Source organism: Phalacrocorax carbo, chromosome 2 (genome assembly GCF_963921805.1).
Source record: "Phalacrocorax carbo chromosome 2, bPhaCar2.1, whole genome shotgun sequence".
In the NCBI taxonomy this organism is placed as follows: domain Eukaryota; kingdom Metazoa; phylum Chordata; class Aves; order Suliformes; family Phalacrocoracidae; genus Phalacrocorax; species Phalacrocorax carbo.
In genome coordinates this window covers 147,566,046-147,582,308 of record NC_087514.1, presented here as the reverse complement: position 1 = coordinate 147,582,308, position 16,263 = coordinate 147,566,046, and the positions used below count along the sequence as shown (strand labels likewise).

The window sequence follows — 16,263 nt, the reverse complement described above, 5'->3', positions numbered from 1 at the left end:
TTTTTTCCCTCTCTGCACTATTCCGGGTGCCATTTATTTGCAGGCAGCTCCCTGCTTGTTTGTGGTTTGGGTTTTTTTTTTTGGTTTTTTTTTTTTTGTGTGTTTTGTGGTTGTTTTTTTTTAAGAAGTGTAACAACAATACTTCTAACAGGTATCATTAGGCTCTCTGAGCTTAAAACGCTGGCCCAGAATTCCAGGAACGTCAAAGTCAACGTGAATTTGCCAGACCACATAATCACTCAGCGAGAAAGGGAGGAGGAAGAGGAGGGGAACGGTGATCATATCCCAGAGCAGATGGATGTCCAAATAGATCAAAAGGAGACCATTGCAAGTGAAACTAGACACCGCAAAAGAAAAATTATCAAAGCTCCTGAAATAACTCTACCAGCGGCAAAAGAGGTACCAGAAGAGAAGGGCAGAGGAAGACGCCAGAAGGATTTTGATAACACTGAGCGAGAGGAAGAGAGTGATGATGAGAGCAGAAAAAGAGAGAAAAGCCGTGCCCCCGAAGAACTGTGGACTCAAAATCAACAGAAACTTCTTGAAATGGCCTTGCAGCAGTATCCAAAGGGAACATCGGATCGCTGGGATAAAATAGCAAAATGTGTTCCTGGGAAGAGCAAGGTATGCTTCGTTTTGTTGGAACGATAGTATAAATTAAGGGGAAACACACTTTCTACCAATTTATGATTACCTTAAGAACTGAGGGTCCATGCAGGAAGGTAAGGTCTTTACGTAGCCTTTCACTCCAGACATAATCTACCTAAAGAGCTTTACTGTCATGGTTGTTGCTTTGATTTAAAATATATTTTCATGTAATTCAGTTTTTTTGATCTATTACAGAAAATGTTGAAATACCTTCTATTGCATTTAAAATTCCTACCTCTCCTCTGCCTTTCAGATCTTCAGTTGCAGGACAAATTAGATCTTAAAACAAATTTTGATTCAAAGTTAGTAACCAACTGTTGGTGAGCTGCTTTGCTTGCACTTTTACAATACCTTTCTCAACCCATCTCAATGAACAAATAAAATAAGTAATCCGTCCGCAAGTGTTAAATGCTCAATAATCTATCTAATGTTCTTTTTGTAAGTATAATCTTTTTAAAATAGCGTTCGTTGTCATGATATAGCTGGTCTGTGTTAGATTCCATAATAGCTGTGACAGATTAGTGTGCTCGCTTCAGTCATTGTAGCTGCAGAAAATTCTAATTTTATTTGTGCCAAAACCAATGTGAGAGAGCAGGAAACGTTGGGGGGGTGAGAGTGTTTCTCTGGCTCTGGAGCTGTTCAACAGAATCTGGCATCAGTAGGTGCGGCATTAGTGACTGACTGTAAAGGCTCGTCTTTAACAAGGCAACCTCTCTGCATGTGGCTCGTACCAGAATAACTGTTCTGAAATACGTATGAAAATACAACTCGTCAATAATTGCTTTTACAGTCATTGGCAAGAGAAATACTGGGTAACTGTTTTCTTGGGCTTGTGTGCTCTTTAAACAGGAGTCACCCATTAAGAAACGTAAATTGAAAGTTCATTTCTCTAATCTGCTCTGTGCTAGATGTAGAGTCTCCTGAAAATGTGTGCAACTTAAAAATAAAAGCAGACCCCCAAAACCCCCACACAACCCGCAAACCTAGCTCTTCGTCTAGAATGAGGTAGCATGTATAGAGTTAAAGCAATACTAAAATAGCAAACGTCAATTAATGCTTTTGTTTTTCTTTTTAGGAGGAGTGTATAGCAAGATACAAGTTGCTTGTTGAGCTGGTACAAAAGAAAAAAATGGCTAAAAGCTGAATGTTCTGAGCAGAAGAGATTTAGCTCATCTTTGTCAAAATGGAGTTTTAAATCTCATATGCAGGGAACTGCATTTTTGTACCTCAGTATTTCTATATGTCATGTGCCTTAGTAAAAGAAAATATCAATAAATCTTATACCACCCTACCTACCTGTTTTGTGCGTTGAAGAACGAAGGTGTATTTTTGTGTTGGAGAGCTCCTTATGCAGGTGAGTGGTAACAATGTCTTAAAAATTAGTGGACCTCCGGGAAAGCCACGCTGATGATTGCACACCAGGGCTGGTAGGTTTACAGCTGATGAATATACAGAATATAAAGAACTTTAAGTGTTGTTTTGAAAATGAGAATTAATCTGAAACTGTTAAGCAAGGACGAGAGTAGTGGATCTCTGCACTCAAGGTACTTTTTTCTTTCTTGCAGCTATAAATAGAAGACAATGTGCTTACACGCATGTCTGCCGCTGCATGGAACGTCTAGTCATTCTAACGATGTTTTGAAATAAGCAGTATTTCTCATCTTAAAGCTAACATTACTGGGCTAAGAGTTCTCATATTTGGGGGTGGGGGAGGGGTGTATACCTTGATTCAATATAGTTTGATTTTATTTTTGAAGAATATGTAACAAGGGTTACCATTCCTTACTTGCTATCTTGGTTTTAATAATTTTGGATAAGTTATACAACGCTTAAAATGCTGGAATAAAGCAGTGTCCTGACAAACACAGTTGTTCTGGAGGACAATCCTTAAGGACGGGCAGAGGTTGTACATGTCACTGTGTGGCACTTGTCAGGTTGAGTACCTGACGTGACAACAGGTGCTGCTTATGCCTGGGTGGAAGCAAAGTGCTGGCTTCCCCCCTCATTGCTTAAAGGATCAAGCTGGCTGCGTAAGGGAAATGCACTGGCCTCTTCTGCAGTGGAACTGCGCCGAGAGCTGGTGGCCGGTCATCTCCCTCATCGTCGAGACCTGGAGAGGTTTTGCCGTGCACTGGCAAGTCGCTTGGAACCGGAAGGGTGTTTCACACGGACTAGCCTGGCGGCGTAGGTCTTGGGGTGAGCAACGGGAGTCAGTGTCTGGCATCAGTGGATCTAAGCTCTGCACCCAACCTGGATACCTGTCCAGGAGGGATCCCTGTCACACAGTGAAAGCTTTACCCGGGCCCCATCCAGTCTTGCGACATGTTTTGTTCCTCTCTGTCCTGGGTTTTTTGGGGGTTTTGTTTGTTTTTTGGTGGTGGCTCTAGTCTGTAAGCCCTGAGCAGAGATGTGATGCTCTCTTGAGAAGTGGTGACCTGCGGCCAGTCTCTGTAACAGTACCCTGCCTTTGTTTTCTTGCGGTTCTGGTCTCCACCACCAAAGCTACTGTTTTTCTGAACCTTCCTGCCTGTGAAAACCAGGGTCACTCCAGGCTTGGGATTTAAGCAACTTCTTCCAACTTCAGCAGATTTTCAAGTAATGTTAATATTTATTTTCCTGCAAGCAAAATACTGTTACTTTGCTGGGCAGCTGCGCGCTGTACCTCAGTGTGCCTTTTGCACTATAACTCTGTGCATGAAAAGCTTTCAGTCTTACAGGGTCTGGCTGTGGCTTCTAGACTGTGATGTGCACTTAAAGGAGTCAGAGCTGAGTCTGGTTTGAGCATGCCCCGTTGATGGGATAGGCAAGACGCTACAGAAAGGGGCACTTGGGGCGGACTAGCCAGGGAGGGCAGTATTACTGTACCTGGCTGAAGCTACAGTCCGAGCGCCAAGCTAAAGCATCAGGATTTTTGTAAAATAATAGCCTGCATGAGTAGAGTGTGCTTGAGATGCGCTGAAGGTTAATGGTGCACCGATTTAGGTTAGTTTGGTTCGCAAAGACACCCTAACAGCTGCTGCCCTGCAATGCCCTGTGGAGCTAAATGGTTGGCATAGATTCTTCCCAACTTCGCAGCTGGGAACGTGTGAACTGGAAAAAAAAAAAAAAAAAAGTTCAGGGAAGAGTTTCCAATGTGACCTCTTTATAAAATGACAGAGTCTGAAAACAATAGAAACATTGAGTATTTGACCTAAAAGAAGAGCTCGTTTAGGCAGAACCAACACTGAGATTTTAGTGCAGCTTGTGACAAGCAGGCACCAGAAAATCAGTCAGTTAAAGGTCACACAGTCACGGTCCTGAGAGTAGCTCCTGCTAATGCAGCTTGAATGGCTAAAGTTGATAAACGCAGGATTTGAGATGTCATAGGATGTCCAGACTGAGTCGGCTCCTGTAAGCCATAATATGGTGTGTTGTCAGTAAAGCTGTTGGGGGGGGGAGGGACAGAAAGTTCAAAAGCCTGTTAATATGAAATTCTGCTGAAAGGCCCCGTGTGTATCTGTGCCGCTCTTGAACCCGCAGCGGCTCCTGACCCCTTTGAGGGCAGCGCGGTAACCGGGGCATGGCTTGGGCTGCTTTGGCATCAGCTGCATTCTGGGGCTCGGCTTGTGCTGAACTGGTGCCAAATCAGCCACGGCCCCATCATCTTTGATGTCAGGTTCCGCACGATCATTGAAACAAGGTTGGTTTGCGCGTGTGGCCCTCACGGGAACCTGGCTTTGATGTGGGCCCTTCCACTAAAGGGCTGGTGAATTGGAGTTTTGTTTAATGTCGGAACTGTCCTTTTCATTATTTCGCTACTGGTGATTGTTGGTCCATCAGGACTAAGAGCACCGTAAAACATCCACTGCTCTCCTCTTGGGCGCCTGGCACCAATCTCTTAGCAAGTTGAGATTTTTATAAATGTCCTGAATTTAATGAGCTCACAAGTGTTTCCAGCTTTGTTCTCTACATCTTCCCTGGAGCCCGATGGCAGGTTTCAGGCAGCCCCCCTCAAATAAAGGAAAGGCCCAAGGAAAAGCAGGACTTGTCCCTTTTACTGGTTACTATGGTACCACTCCCATAGGAGCAAGGTGACTTACTGATTCTTCCTGACTACTAGGTGATGCTTTTGGATTCATCTTAGGTCCACGACTAAAGCAGCAGAAATGTAACCCTCTGGTTCGTGACTCAGCAGAAGGGACTTGGGAGCCCCTGGAGGCCTCGTGCTGGGGGGCAGATCAGGCTTTTCTCCCCCCTCACCTACAGGCCTAGCAGGATGAAGTACAAGCCTGGTGGCCCAGCGTATGTGCGCTATATGCTCTCCCTTCTTGAGCGTTGACTAACAACTAGCCAATGCCCAACAGAGGCAGAAGAAAGATGGTACCCACTTCTACAGCTTGTCTAGACGGTTGCCCTAGCACAGGGAATTTTCTTCTAGCTGTGGTGGCTGAGGAGCCCTTCAGCAGGTGGGAGGGTGGGGGCTAGCGACGGCCCTGGCTGGGCCAGATGGTGGTTCACGTTCCCCTACTGTTAGGTCTGCGCTTGCCCCATTACCCACCTTCTGTCAGGACTCCCACTTTTCCCCATTGGAAAATAAAACACAACTATTCAGTCCTCAGGCCGTGAGCAGCTGGAACAATATACCAGTGGAGTAGGCCTGTGGCAGCACCATCTTCCTGCTGCTGCGCCCAGAAGCTAGTCTCAGCCGGCGGCTGCACCTGACTAGCAAGGGGCTAAAAAGCGTGAGGGAGCCATAACCCATCTCGCCTCTGCCAAAGCCTCGTACTTTATCTTCAAGTGACAGGAGGGGAAGGGTCAAGTTCTTCCTTGCTGCCTGGGAAATAACAGACCAGGAGCCCGGCTGTGTGCTTACCAACCCCTCCATGGACAAGAAGCAACATTTCTGAAAAAACCATTGAGCTGGTTTTACAGAAAAACAATACAGCAGCCACCAGAGGCCTCGGTCACCTTACCACAGGCACTGTGTAGATAGAGCACCCATCCCATCTCCGCAGGGCTTATCACCAAGTTATTTCAAAACAAACCGGGGCCGTCAGAGCAACAGCTCGCCCCTCCTGCTGCCATTTCACAGCAATTTCTCGTTGAAGGATGAAAGCAAAAACCTCTGACACCGGCCTGTGGCACAGGGCTGCAACTGAACAGTTACAGCCAGGAAGGAAGAATGGCCCTGGGCAGTATTGCAGCTGCACCGTTCTCTCTTGAAAGCAAAAATTTACATGAGAAGCATTTTTAAAAACTTGTAATAAATTTTAGCGGCCACATGCAATTGAAGCCCTTTCTGTCAGGTGACGTTGGTAGAAATATTCCATTCTTGTAGGAGACGCGCGGTCACACCAGCAGCGTACAACTGTAAACATTATTAAAGTTTATTAACAAAAACTTTGTACATATCTTTTCATACACTTGGAATTTTACATCTAGTCAAAATAACAGCACATTTCCATCTTACCTTTTGTACAAATTGTTACAGAATATCCACCAGTGGGTTGAGTAAGTAAAATAAACCACTGGGTTACTTTTGTAAAGTATCTACAAAAGTGATTTGTGGCATTTTTAAAAAATTCCCCAGAACATATAAAAATAAATTATTTTTACTTTTTCAATTAAATCTACTAATTAGAAATATTACAAATCAAAATATCAATGTCTTCTTATGAATTCTTCACAATACAAAACAGATTCACAAAACTTTATTTACAGAAATGAGGTAAGAACTGTGCAATGTTTAACTAAGAAACATATTGCAGAATTAACATGTTCTTCCAAATAAGTACACAGTGGAGGTCTAATTACAGCTGGGTCCTTTCCTCTAATAATTCCCACCTTAATATTGATTAGTGGTCATTACCCCCATTTAAACTATCCTTTACTGAACTGCATAGACTCACGCCATGAAATCAGCTACTGCCGCGAGCGTTGTAACACAAGTTCACCCGTTTCAACCACTGGTAAGTTATAGTGGGAAATATTAACGCGCTTTTTTGGTAATTTATTAGTGAAAAATGACCCAGGTAACAATCTGCCTGAGCTATCTACAGTGGTATAAACACCTCTAGTAAAGGCAGAACGACAAGGCTGCTGGTGCAACACAGAATATTCCCGCTGCTAACAAGGACACGTCTAGTGCATGATCAGCTGTTTGCAGCCATTTCAACAAAACAGAGGTAGCAACAGGCACTTGGTTTAGGCCAAACACTACACGTACTTCTTCCAGTGTGGCCTTCGCATCTGGTAAGAAAACTTTGTTGCTGGAACCAAACCGGTTCCTTTAAAAACCTCAGAACGTTAAAACCTACACCAAAATTAATAAACTTTGGATTCCATACTGTAATTCTTACTCAGGAAAAACTCCCACTATATAACAACAGGAATTTAAAGGAATAAAAAGTCCAGAAGTGGATTTCCTTATGAGTCAGGTTTCAAAACAGGCATGTGAAAAAGAAACAACAAACAGCAAGTCCAGGCTGCCATTACAAGCCGAGGCTGAGAGGCTATATTGCAACTGCAGCAGAAGATCAGACTGGCTCGGGTTGGGGCTCGTTGGTTTTTTAAAACTACTGCTCTGAAACCAAAGAAATGCATGACTGCAGACAGGTTACGAGCCTTTAAATGGATAAGATTAGGACTGAAGTGTCAAGGGTATGTTTTCCTATGGTTGAATGTGTACTTAGTACCATTGTATCGACAAAATAATTCCGGTTTGCAGAGTTTTATCTATCTACTTCACAGTCTGAAACATTAAAAAATTACATCCATTTAAGTGCAACAAGAAAGCAAATGAAAGCCTGCCAAAAATATCCTTAGGAAAATGATTAACCTTTTGCTGTGCGGTAAGAGTTCCTTGTTGCATTTCTTCAGTCTGCAGAAGGGAAAACTGCCGTTTGCAGCCAGATGAAGTGCTATAACAGCAGGACAAGCAGTTCTCAAGTATCATTCAAATGTCAACTCTTCTCTGACGCAACTGGTCCAGTTTTATCATTGAGCCTCTGTGTAAGAGAAAATACTTCTGAAAATCAGATTATAAAATACAGGGTTAAGTAAAATTCAGTTCATACAAATGACAAAGCAGATGAGGTGCCTTTACTAGAGCTACTTAAATAGTAACTTTTGCCCCGTAAATCATGTGTTGTAGAATAAAAAGCGGGAAAGGAAAGAATAATTAAAGGAGTCGTCCTGCGCTGAGGCAGCTCGTACTAAGGTCATCACAGCTAGTACTAGAAAACACCAATTTTGTTTCTATTTTCATTCCAACAAGACTTGCTCTTCCTGGCTCTTGGTCTCTCCTTCGAACTTGACAGTCAAGACAAATACCAGGTGACCTCTGCTACGTTTTACCCACTGGAGGAGGCTGAAATCTACAATTCTCCATCACGATAGAAGTGCAATTTCCATTTTGCCCCGTCACAATTATCTATCTCATAAGGCGCTACAAAAACATTTCCTGCAAGTATTGAACGGGACTGAGCAAAAGCCTCATCTCATTCACTGAGCATTCAGAAATGCCGGAAAACCTCCTCCAGCTGGAAATGAGGTTATAACGTTCAAACTTTTGGCAAATAGAGAATTTGTTAAAAATTATGTTTGCATTACAATGGTTCAACAATCCAATGCAATCTGTCTCAATTCCAACCTGTTGGTTTTTTTTTTTTAAAAAAAGGCAATTTCAAAAGAAATTTATTTCTAAGGGTAGCACATACTAGTGCTGCCCGGTCACGCTGTCCAAACCTAGCAGTAGCCATTTCAAAAATTAAAAATAAGGTCACATAAGGAATAGTTTGTTCTGTTGAAAAACAAATAGAGGGCCTCAATTCCATTCACTACCAATTTTTAGAAAATGAGGGGAGATAAATTTTAGATCTACCAGAACAAATGGTGAGCATTTCTAAATGGAAGCAAGGCACTGCGCAAGCCCCAGTGATGGAGCGCTTCTGCTCTGACAGTCAGTGACCAGGAAAGACAGGGATCTACCGGAGCCCTGCAGCTTGCAGTCCAGTTCCAACATCACAACAACGGACCAAACTGGCATGCTCAAAGTAAATGCTCGTATTTTTGAATGGAAGGGAGCTGTTTCCAGGAAAACTGTCTTGAAAACTCATCATTTCTGTTTTGTGTCTCACCTTACATTTGGGAAGTACCACAAAAGCCCAGCTGCCCGAGTCCTTCTCCACCACTGTGCCCCTAAAGTAGCTGGAGGCTTTGGGGGTGGGGAGCAGAGAGGAAACCAATGTCTAGCCCCAAACTCTCCCCACCCACGGCTGCAGACAATCTTCCCTTTTTTCACTACTACTTGGTGTCTTCTCCAAGGAATACAGGAACTTTGTCTTCCTGCTCTACTCATCCTTCATTTTTACAAGCTCCACACACTCCTTCCCTTCATCCTCCCTGATCTTAACTGTATGACTCAGAGAATGAAGTCTATTCTCTGACTCTTTGAAGAAAATTCCTGCCTTGGGGATGGAGGTTATGGGCAAATGCTGAAGACAACGGAACATCTTTGCCAGAAAAATGTGTCTTGTTTCCCTATCTGTCTAGGAAAGGTTGTATTACTCTACCTAGCAAAGGAGTTGTTCCGCCTCCCTGTGTACAGCCTCACCTTCTCACGCCAGGACCAAGATACACATAACCCATTCTTCTAACACATATTTCACCTTCCCAGCAACAGGCTCCTCCTCTCTCAAGTCATCACCTAATCTCTGCAGCTCCACAGTGCCAGAGGCCTGGCCAGGACACACTGTTCAAGTAAAGTGATAGAAGGAACGACCTACAAAGTAGTGGACACAAAGCTGGGGAAGGTGGGGTGAGGAGGACTAGGGCTGCAGCTGTAACTGCAAAGAGGAAGGCAAGGGTCACTGGATTTGTGTCCTGATCCAGGGAGGCAGGAGTGTGCAGCAGACAGGTTAGGTGTAAGTGACTACAAGTTCACAGAGTTCTGAACCTCATTAAGTGGAGCCCAAGACTCAAGAAAAATAAAATAAAGGAAATAAAGAAAAAATCCCCCACCCTTGAGTTGTGACGACAGGCACAGAACTTGCTTCTTATCTTCTAGTTACCTCACAGAAGTACTACACTGAAAATGAGGTGAGAAATATACTTACTGTCACCTTCTGAGCTGCGTTATCTCCATGAATTGTAAGGAATGGGTTGGTAGTAGCTGCATTAAGTGGCGAGGCCTGTGTGCCTGAAAGTAAGCTGTTCATGGGTATCTGTGCTCCTCCGGTAATCTGCAATTGCTGTACTTCAGACTGATGGTGTTGGTGGTGGTGATGCTGTTGCTGTACTAATTGATACAAAAGGGCCTGATGTTGTTCCTTGAGTAATATGAGGAGAGGGAAGAGGGGAAAAAAAAATAAAATCCAGAATTAGTTACTGAAAAATAGCTCCTCCCTGGGTTCTTCCTTATCCAAATCTTCAGTCAGCGCAACCCTTAACCTAATCCCAGCTAATTTAGGTTACACTAATGAAGTTCCATGAGACTGTGGGAAAGGGAAGAAAGTGCCTGTGAAATCTCCTGCAGTCAGTAGCTCAGCAGAAGTTCAGCCAAGCCCGCTGGCTTCATCAGGCCACTTTCAGAAGAAACGTTCTGAGAAGAATATCAAACCATGCTTGTCAAAGTACTAAAACTACACAATTAACAACAGAAATAGTTCAACCAGTTACCTAATGGCCTACACAAATGCTGCAAGGCAGAGCAAAGACAGCTCACAAGATGATACCCAAAAATCTTTTGCTAGAGTCCTAGTGGAATCAGGGAGTAGCTTAGGATGTTGTTAGAATCCATACACGGTCCCGAACTGGTGCCACAGCTGATGCTGAGGGAGACAAGCCACCATGTCCACACGGGACAAAAATAGGACTGAAGGCACTAGGGAAAAATTCTTCTAGCAATACACACAGCCCAAAAATATCCTGTAATTTAGCATGACTACCATCCAAAAAGCCTGAAGCAATTGAAAAACGAAAAGATTATCAAGACCTGTAATACCAAGTTAAACACATTTCTAGTGTTAGGCTGAGGAGTTTATCCATGCCTTAGAATACAATAGAAGAATAAATCATAATTAACTGGAAAACTTACTGATGTGAGTTGCTGGGTACTTAGTAACTGCTGAAATTGCTGGTGCTGTTGATGGAGAAGAAGTTGTCTCTGCTGGTCAGGAAGTAATCCTAGTCCTGAGGCACTGTAGGGGTTGACAGGGTAATACTGTAGTTTATATGAAAGTATGGGAACTTCTTACTTCAGCTTTCCATTGAAACAATGAAAAGATGTATGTAAATAGATGGTTCCTATTTAGCATTTTGATTGCATACTGTCAAATGTTAAATTGTCTGTCTGTCCAGTTGCATTTTTTTAACACATACTTAGACATTGCCACCATCCCCAGTCTCATTTATGCTGAGCAACAGCAACATCTTGCCTGTAACGCTGTCTACTACATGCACATTATGTTTAACTCAGATTATAATTACCATTTCTACATTTTTTCAAATACTTTATACAGAAAGGCCAGATTTTATAGTATAAGACAGCTCTTGCCAATCTTTAATACTTAATTAACTGGCATTTACTTTGCCTTGGTTTCCTTATAATTCTCATCTTTTGCTATATTCAAATCGATCACTATTGCCTATACCTTGTCCATAATTTAGCAAATATGCTCAGCCTCGAAGCGGGGCAAACTGATGCTGCCACGGAATGAAGCAGGCTGCCTCTGCAATTGCCTACTGCTTAGCTCCCAGTCCCTATTTTCATGCCTGTGTAACATTTTCCACAGTTATTTAGGAAACTGGGCAGGGAACTGATCCAGCTGACGGCTGGTCTGGCAATAAAGGGTTTCTTCAGCTATGCCAGTTCACTGCAAGACCAACAGCATGAACAAGGGTGGTTTTGGAACAGAACACCAGGAAGACAGCTGGATTTACTCTTTCAGTACCAGTGTTAGCTTTTACTAGTTTAAAACACCCACTGAATTATTAAGATGTGGTTTCACGATAGGTTTACCCTGCTATTGAAAGGTTAAGTATTTCCCTTTCAGCTGTACATATCTGTCCCCTCCCCTTGCACCAGCTCTCGCACAATGAGCTGCATCTCATGGGACCAGAGCCGAAACCTAAGCCAATACAAACAAACTGCAAGATTATCTATTAATGTAGATGAGGTTATTGTGTGAATGCACAAGCACTAGTACCAGCAAGGAGGTGTGCATAGGATAACAAAGGATGACAGGATTGCAGGTTGTGATTGGTAGTAAGGAATTAAATTAACTTAAATCAGCCAGTATGAAAATACCCACAGCATCACCATTCTCCACTGCTGGGACTAGGAAGCAACACAAACTTTGTTTCATACCTCACTGGATGGCCTCAATGCTATGGGAAACACAGGCTGGGCTGCACTTACTATTTCCCATCATCTACTGTACAACATCTGTTACTGTCATTTCTAGCACTCTCCTGGTTCTCAAACCTCTTGTCAATGTCTTTTTCCCTAGCCAAGGAGTCGACTCTACTGAGCTTGTCCTGGGCAAGCTATTTTGCCTCTGATTATTCTTGGTGTACTGGTTTTTTCCTTATATGATATCCTCTTCTGAAACTGCATAATCAGAACTGCACATAATATTCCAGGTGCACACACACCAGGGATTTAACATGACAGAACACAAAATGGATAACACCATTCTATTTATTCCCCAATAACTGCTAACAATGTTCATTTGATTGTTAATGAAAGCACCTATCCAAGGAAACTCCTAGGTTTTCCTCCTGAGCTGCAACAGGAAAACTCAGGCCTAACATAGGCTAGAACTGTGCATGTGTTTGACTTTCAAATGATGACACTCGCTGATTAATTGAAATTCCTTCAAACAGCTTTTACTTCAATTGTATCAAAAATATTTGTTACAACTGCAAAAAAAAAGTGTATCTTCAGTTTGACTAATATTATTTCCTCCTTCTCTTTTTACTTCACTTCTTCTGTATTCTTCTCTACTGTAATTAATCTTCTACACTGCTTTTTCATTCTTTTAAATCCTCTCCTTTTTTTTCTCTATATCATGTTTTACCTTTGCACTTCCTTCTGCTGTTGTTCTCCCTTCTCTTTATCCACTGTTTTCCTCCCTTACTCTACCACTGGCACTTGTAAGAAAATACCCTCAGCCAGCAGCTGAGATCTAGGTGTCTAGAAACAAAACCTAACTGCACAAGACAAAATGCTGCAGCTCCCCAAGCTTCCCAGAAGGGGCAGTTCACTGGATTTCACAAGAGCTTTCTCTAAACCAGATCAGCTTTCAATGTAAATTTAATCCTTTTTCACTTCTCATTAAAAAGTATATGACCAGTCTGAAACTCTCCATTCTAGTCTTCTCTGGTTTTGAGAATGTAAACAAACAATCCTATGTTCTTCCACAAATTGCTTAATCTCCTGGTTGCTAGCAATCTGTATTAAGTAATCTTTTTCCCAGAAAAGGATCGAGTGTTTTTCTTTCTCAGATGAATGTAGGTACCTACAATATGAAACTCTCTCCAGCAGCAGTGTGCAGATATGTGTTTTCTCACCTCCGTATGTTCCACAGTTAAAAAGCTCATGTGAATAAGCATAATATGCATAAAGAAGTCTTCATGTACTGGTGAATAATCTAGCTATTTTTCACATGAAACTGTCAGAACAGATTCTGAAGCTTGGGAAGTTCCTGTGAGTTGCTACTTACAGTAACATGTGGAAAGTCTTTTAATTTTAGAATTGGGGGGGGACGACACACAAAAAAGTTAGAAAGTAGGGCTGAGTTCTCATGTGACTTCCCCATCACCTTGGGAACACTGATTTAAGCCAGCTCCAAACTCGATCACCACCATGCGATCTAACCAGGTTCGGAGAGCTCGCAATAGCATGGTAGCAAACTTTCATGCCTGCCTGTGCTTGTTACCATTTAACCCTCCCACTTGCGCAGTTCAAAGAGTAGTGGTGCCTAGAGGAATTTGACATTAAAGAAACAGTCAACTAGTTGCCACTGAAACAGCATTGAACTCAAGAGTGGCAGGAACAAATGGTTTCCCATACAGTTTCAGAACCAACAATCTCAACCAGTGGAAAATACTTTGGTTTGTTCTTCTCAACGTAGTTCCAGTAATAGAAAAGGTTTTTTCATATTTTTCACTGAATCATTTGTAATGGACAAAACAGGAATGAGAACATATGTGTCCTTGCTAAAATCACATTAGCACTAACTAGCATTAGTGCTTCCTCGGCCTGAACTTTTTTCCTCTAAGCATAGAACTAGAAATACTGAAAACTCACAGAAAATGGGGGCAATTGTGAAACACCTCAGACAGAAGGGGGCCAAGCAAATGATCTGGATGAGCTCAAAGCAGAAAACTGCATCAAAAGTGCACTTTTAAATTTAAAATAAACAATATTAATTTTAAATTTAAAATTCATGCTTATCTTAAATTAGTATTATTGAGGTAGCAGTGCAGAAAGGGATCAGGCAAGGATGCATGATAGAAATAGAATGCAAGGATAGAAATAGAAAAATGGAAATGCTGGCAGACTTGTACATCATAAGTTTGTTGTAGCAGAAAATCAGGAATCTCTGGAGTATTCCAGACTATGCTAGAAGTTAGAATGAGAGCTAATGAACAGGCTACTAGTTACAGTATTCTGTGTGAACTGGAGTAGTCTACTACTACGCTACACACTCAAGAGCAGTAAAGTTGGATTATTTGCGGGCGGGGGAACTTCTGCAATATAAAGAGTCAGAAATAAATAAACTATCTATTAACAAAAACATATGAGGAAACAGCAGCATGACTGGTATATTTTGGCATTACCTGAAAGAAGAAAGCGTTATACAATTGATTAATACTATTTATTTTGTCTAGCATTTCTCACTCCTCACACTTTTGGGCAGAGTAACACAAAATTCTTGTGTTTTCTGCAGACCTCTGATACTCAGTAAAGAAGATAACTTTTCATTAACAAAATCTCTTTCATTATGACATAGGAAATGTTATGTTCATATATGGTATAAACTATGAAAAACATAACCTCCTCAGTATTGGTATGATAGCACATCAAAACAGCAGGATACACTTGGAAGTATCAGGTTTTATGAGCCTATTGAAGCAATACCACCCAGTGATACTGTCCAGGAACATTCAGGAGATGCCAAACAAACAGCAATGCAAGAAACTGGAAAAAGAAGCTACCAAACCAGGAATCCCATGCATCATTCCAACCCCATGCACTTTTTTGGTGGGTAATCCACCATATTCTCCAAAAATAAACTCTACTTAATGACAAGTAATCCACTCCTTAATTTGCAGGCATTTCTTCCTGCACAGAACCATAGCTCTCCTTCCTAAGCAAAGGACAATACAAGTGGTGGGGGGAAGGGGGGCTGGGAGAATGAGTTAGCCCAGGTTCTGCTCTATCCCAAGATACTTCCAGACCAAGCAGTCCATTCCCCTTCCTGGAAAGCAGCTGTCTCCTTTTGTTACCCATTTGCCTTGCAGCTCAAGCAGCAGCAGTTTATGCTACTGACGATACCTGGTTTTTGGGGAAGGGCTGTTACGAATACTCAAACGTGGATCTTTTTATGCATTTAAAAATGCTTAGGAACACCACTTGAAAAAAAAAAATTTTGTAGTCTTTGGAGTCACAGATGCAGAGAACTGAAAACTCCACGCAACTGTATCACTACTCTGGTTAGTTATGCCTATTACATCTTTAATTACGTGACCCTATACTGTTCTCCTTCTCCCCCTCCCCCCTTCTTACTGCAACAAATGGTAGCTTTTCCAGTGCTACTTTAATCATGGAAGAACAATTGGCAGGGCAAAGAATATTGTTTTCTGAACTTAAAAAAAAAAAAAAAAAAGAGAGAGAGAGAAAAAGCTGAAGCACATTTATATAATTACATTTGTTTGGGAATATGACTTGATTAAAAAACAGGAATAAATGGACACCAGGATTCCCAAAAGCTGAAGAGAAAACATCTTTTCTTTAACTTGACTAAGGCTTCCATGAAATGCCTTCTTACTTTCATTCACAGATCAGGAGCAGATCCTAGCCTGACAATTACAGGCTAAGGAAGAAACAGTACCTTTCGAGTAAGACAGTTAAAAATATAGCTAAACTTAAGAACAGCAGGCACTATCAGGACGAACAAAGAAAAATCAGCAAACTCTTACCTGTTATTTAACGTGGTTGGCAGAGGATGCGTTGCATTGGGTGGCACAGTTGCGTGAGTGAGAGGAGAAGGGTTCTGTGATATTGTTGCTGGGGTCTGAATTACCCCATTTAAAGCCCCTACAATTCCATTGATTGCCAGCTGGCTGGCTGGCAGAGCTCCAATTATTCCACCCACACCAGGCACTGCAGGAATGGTGGAGGTTACAGTCTGCATACCACTAGCTAGTGCCCCCACTGTCACACCATTGACCTGTTGAACTCCTGTGACTCCTGAGCCTTGCTGAGCTGGACTCTGCCCAGCAGGTGGTGGAGTGGAAAGAGCTGATGAACTGCTGGTGCTTTGTCCGCTGGAGGTTATCTCCTGGTGTAAAAACAAACAACAAAACCCCCTCAGCTGCATAAAATTTCACCTAACTGCACAATGCACG

General features: G+C 42.3%; 2 protein-coding genes across 10 annotated transcripts in view; one reads left to right on the top strand and one right to left on the bottom strand.

Moving 5' to 3' along the window:
- DNAJC1 (DnaJ heat shock protein family (Hsp40) member C1) overlaps window positions 1-1,939 on the top strand; it is a 109,570-nt gene extending 107,631 nt beyond the window's left edge. The window contains exons 11-12 of the mRNA XM_064444780.1: window positions 152-624; window positions 1,724-1,939. Coding sequence (XP_064300850.1) covers window positions 152-624; window positions 1,724-1,792 — 542 coding nt within the window. The 3' untranslated portion in view covers window positions 1,793-1,939. The remainder of the gene's footprint in view (window positions 1-151; window positions 625-1,723) is intronic.
- A 4,061-nt stretch (window positions 1,940-6,000) lies between these two features.
- Window positions 6,001-16,263, bottom strand: part of MLLT10 (MLLT10 histone lysine methyltransferase DOT1L cofactor) — a 137,745-nt gene continuing 127,482 nt past the window's right edge. For 5 of the 9 annotated variants that reach the window (XM_064444772.1, XM_064444773.1, XM_064444771.1 and 2 more), the window contains 4 exons: window positions 15,835-16,196; window positions 10,724-10,826; window positions 9,744-9,956; window positions 8,148-9,409 (listed from right to left, as the gene is read on the bottom strand). In XM_064444772.1, the coding sequence (XP_064300842.1) occupies window positions 9,335-9,409; window positions 9,744-9,956; window positions 10,724-10,826; window positions 15,835-16,196 (753 nt within the window). In that variant the 3' untranslated portion in view covers window positions 8,148-9,334. Of the gene's footprint in view, window positions 7,652-8,147; window positions 9,410-9,743; window positions 9,957-10,723; window positions 10,827-15,834; window positions 16,197-16,263 lie in introns of those variants that run through there. The other 4 variants (XM_064444776.1, XM_064444775.1, XM_064444768.1 and 1 more) reach the window with 3 other exon arrangements.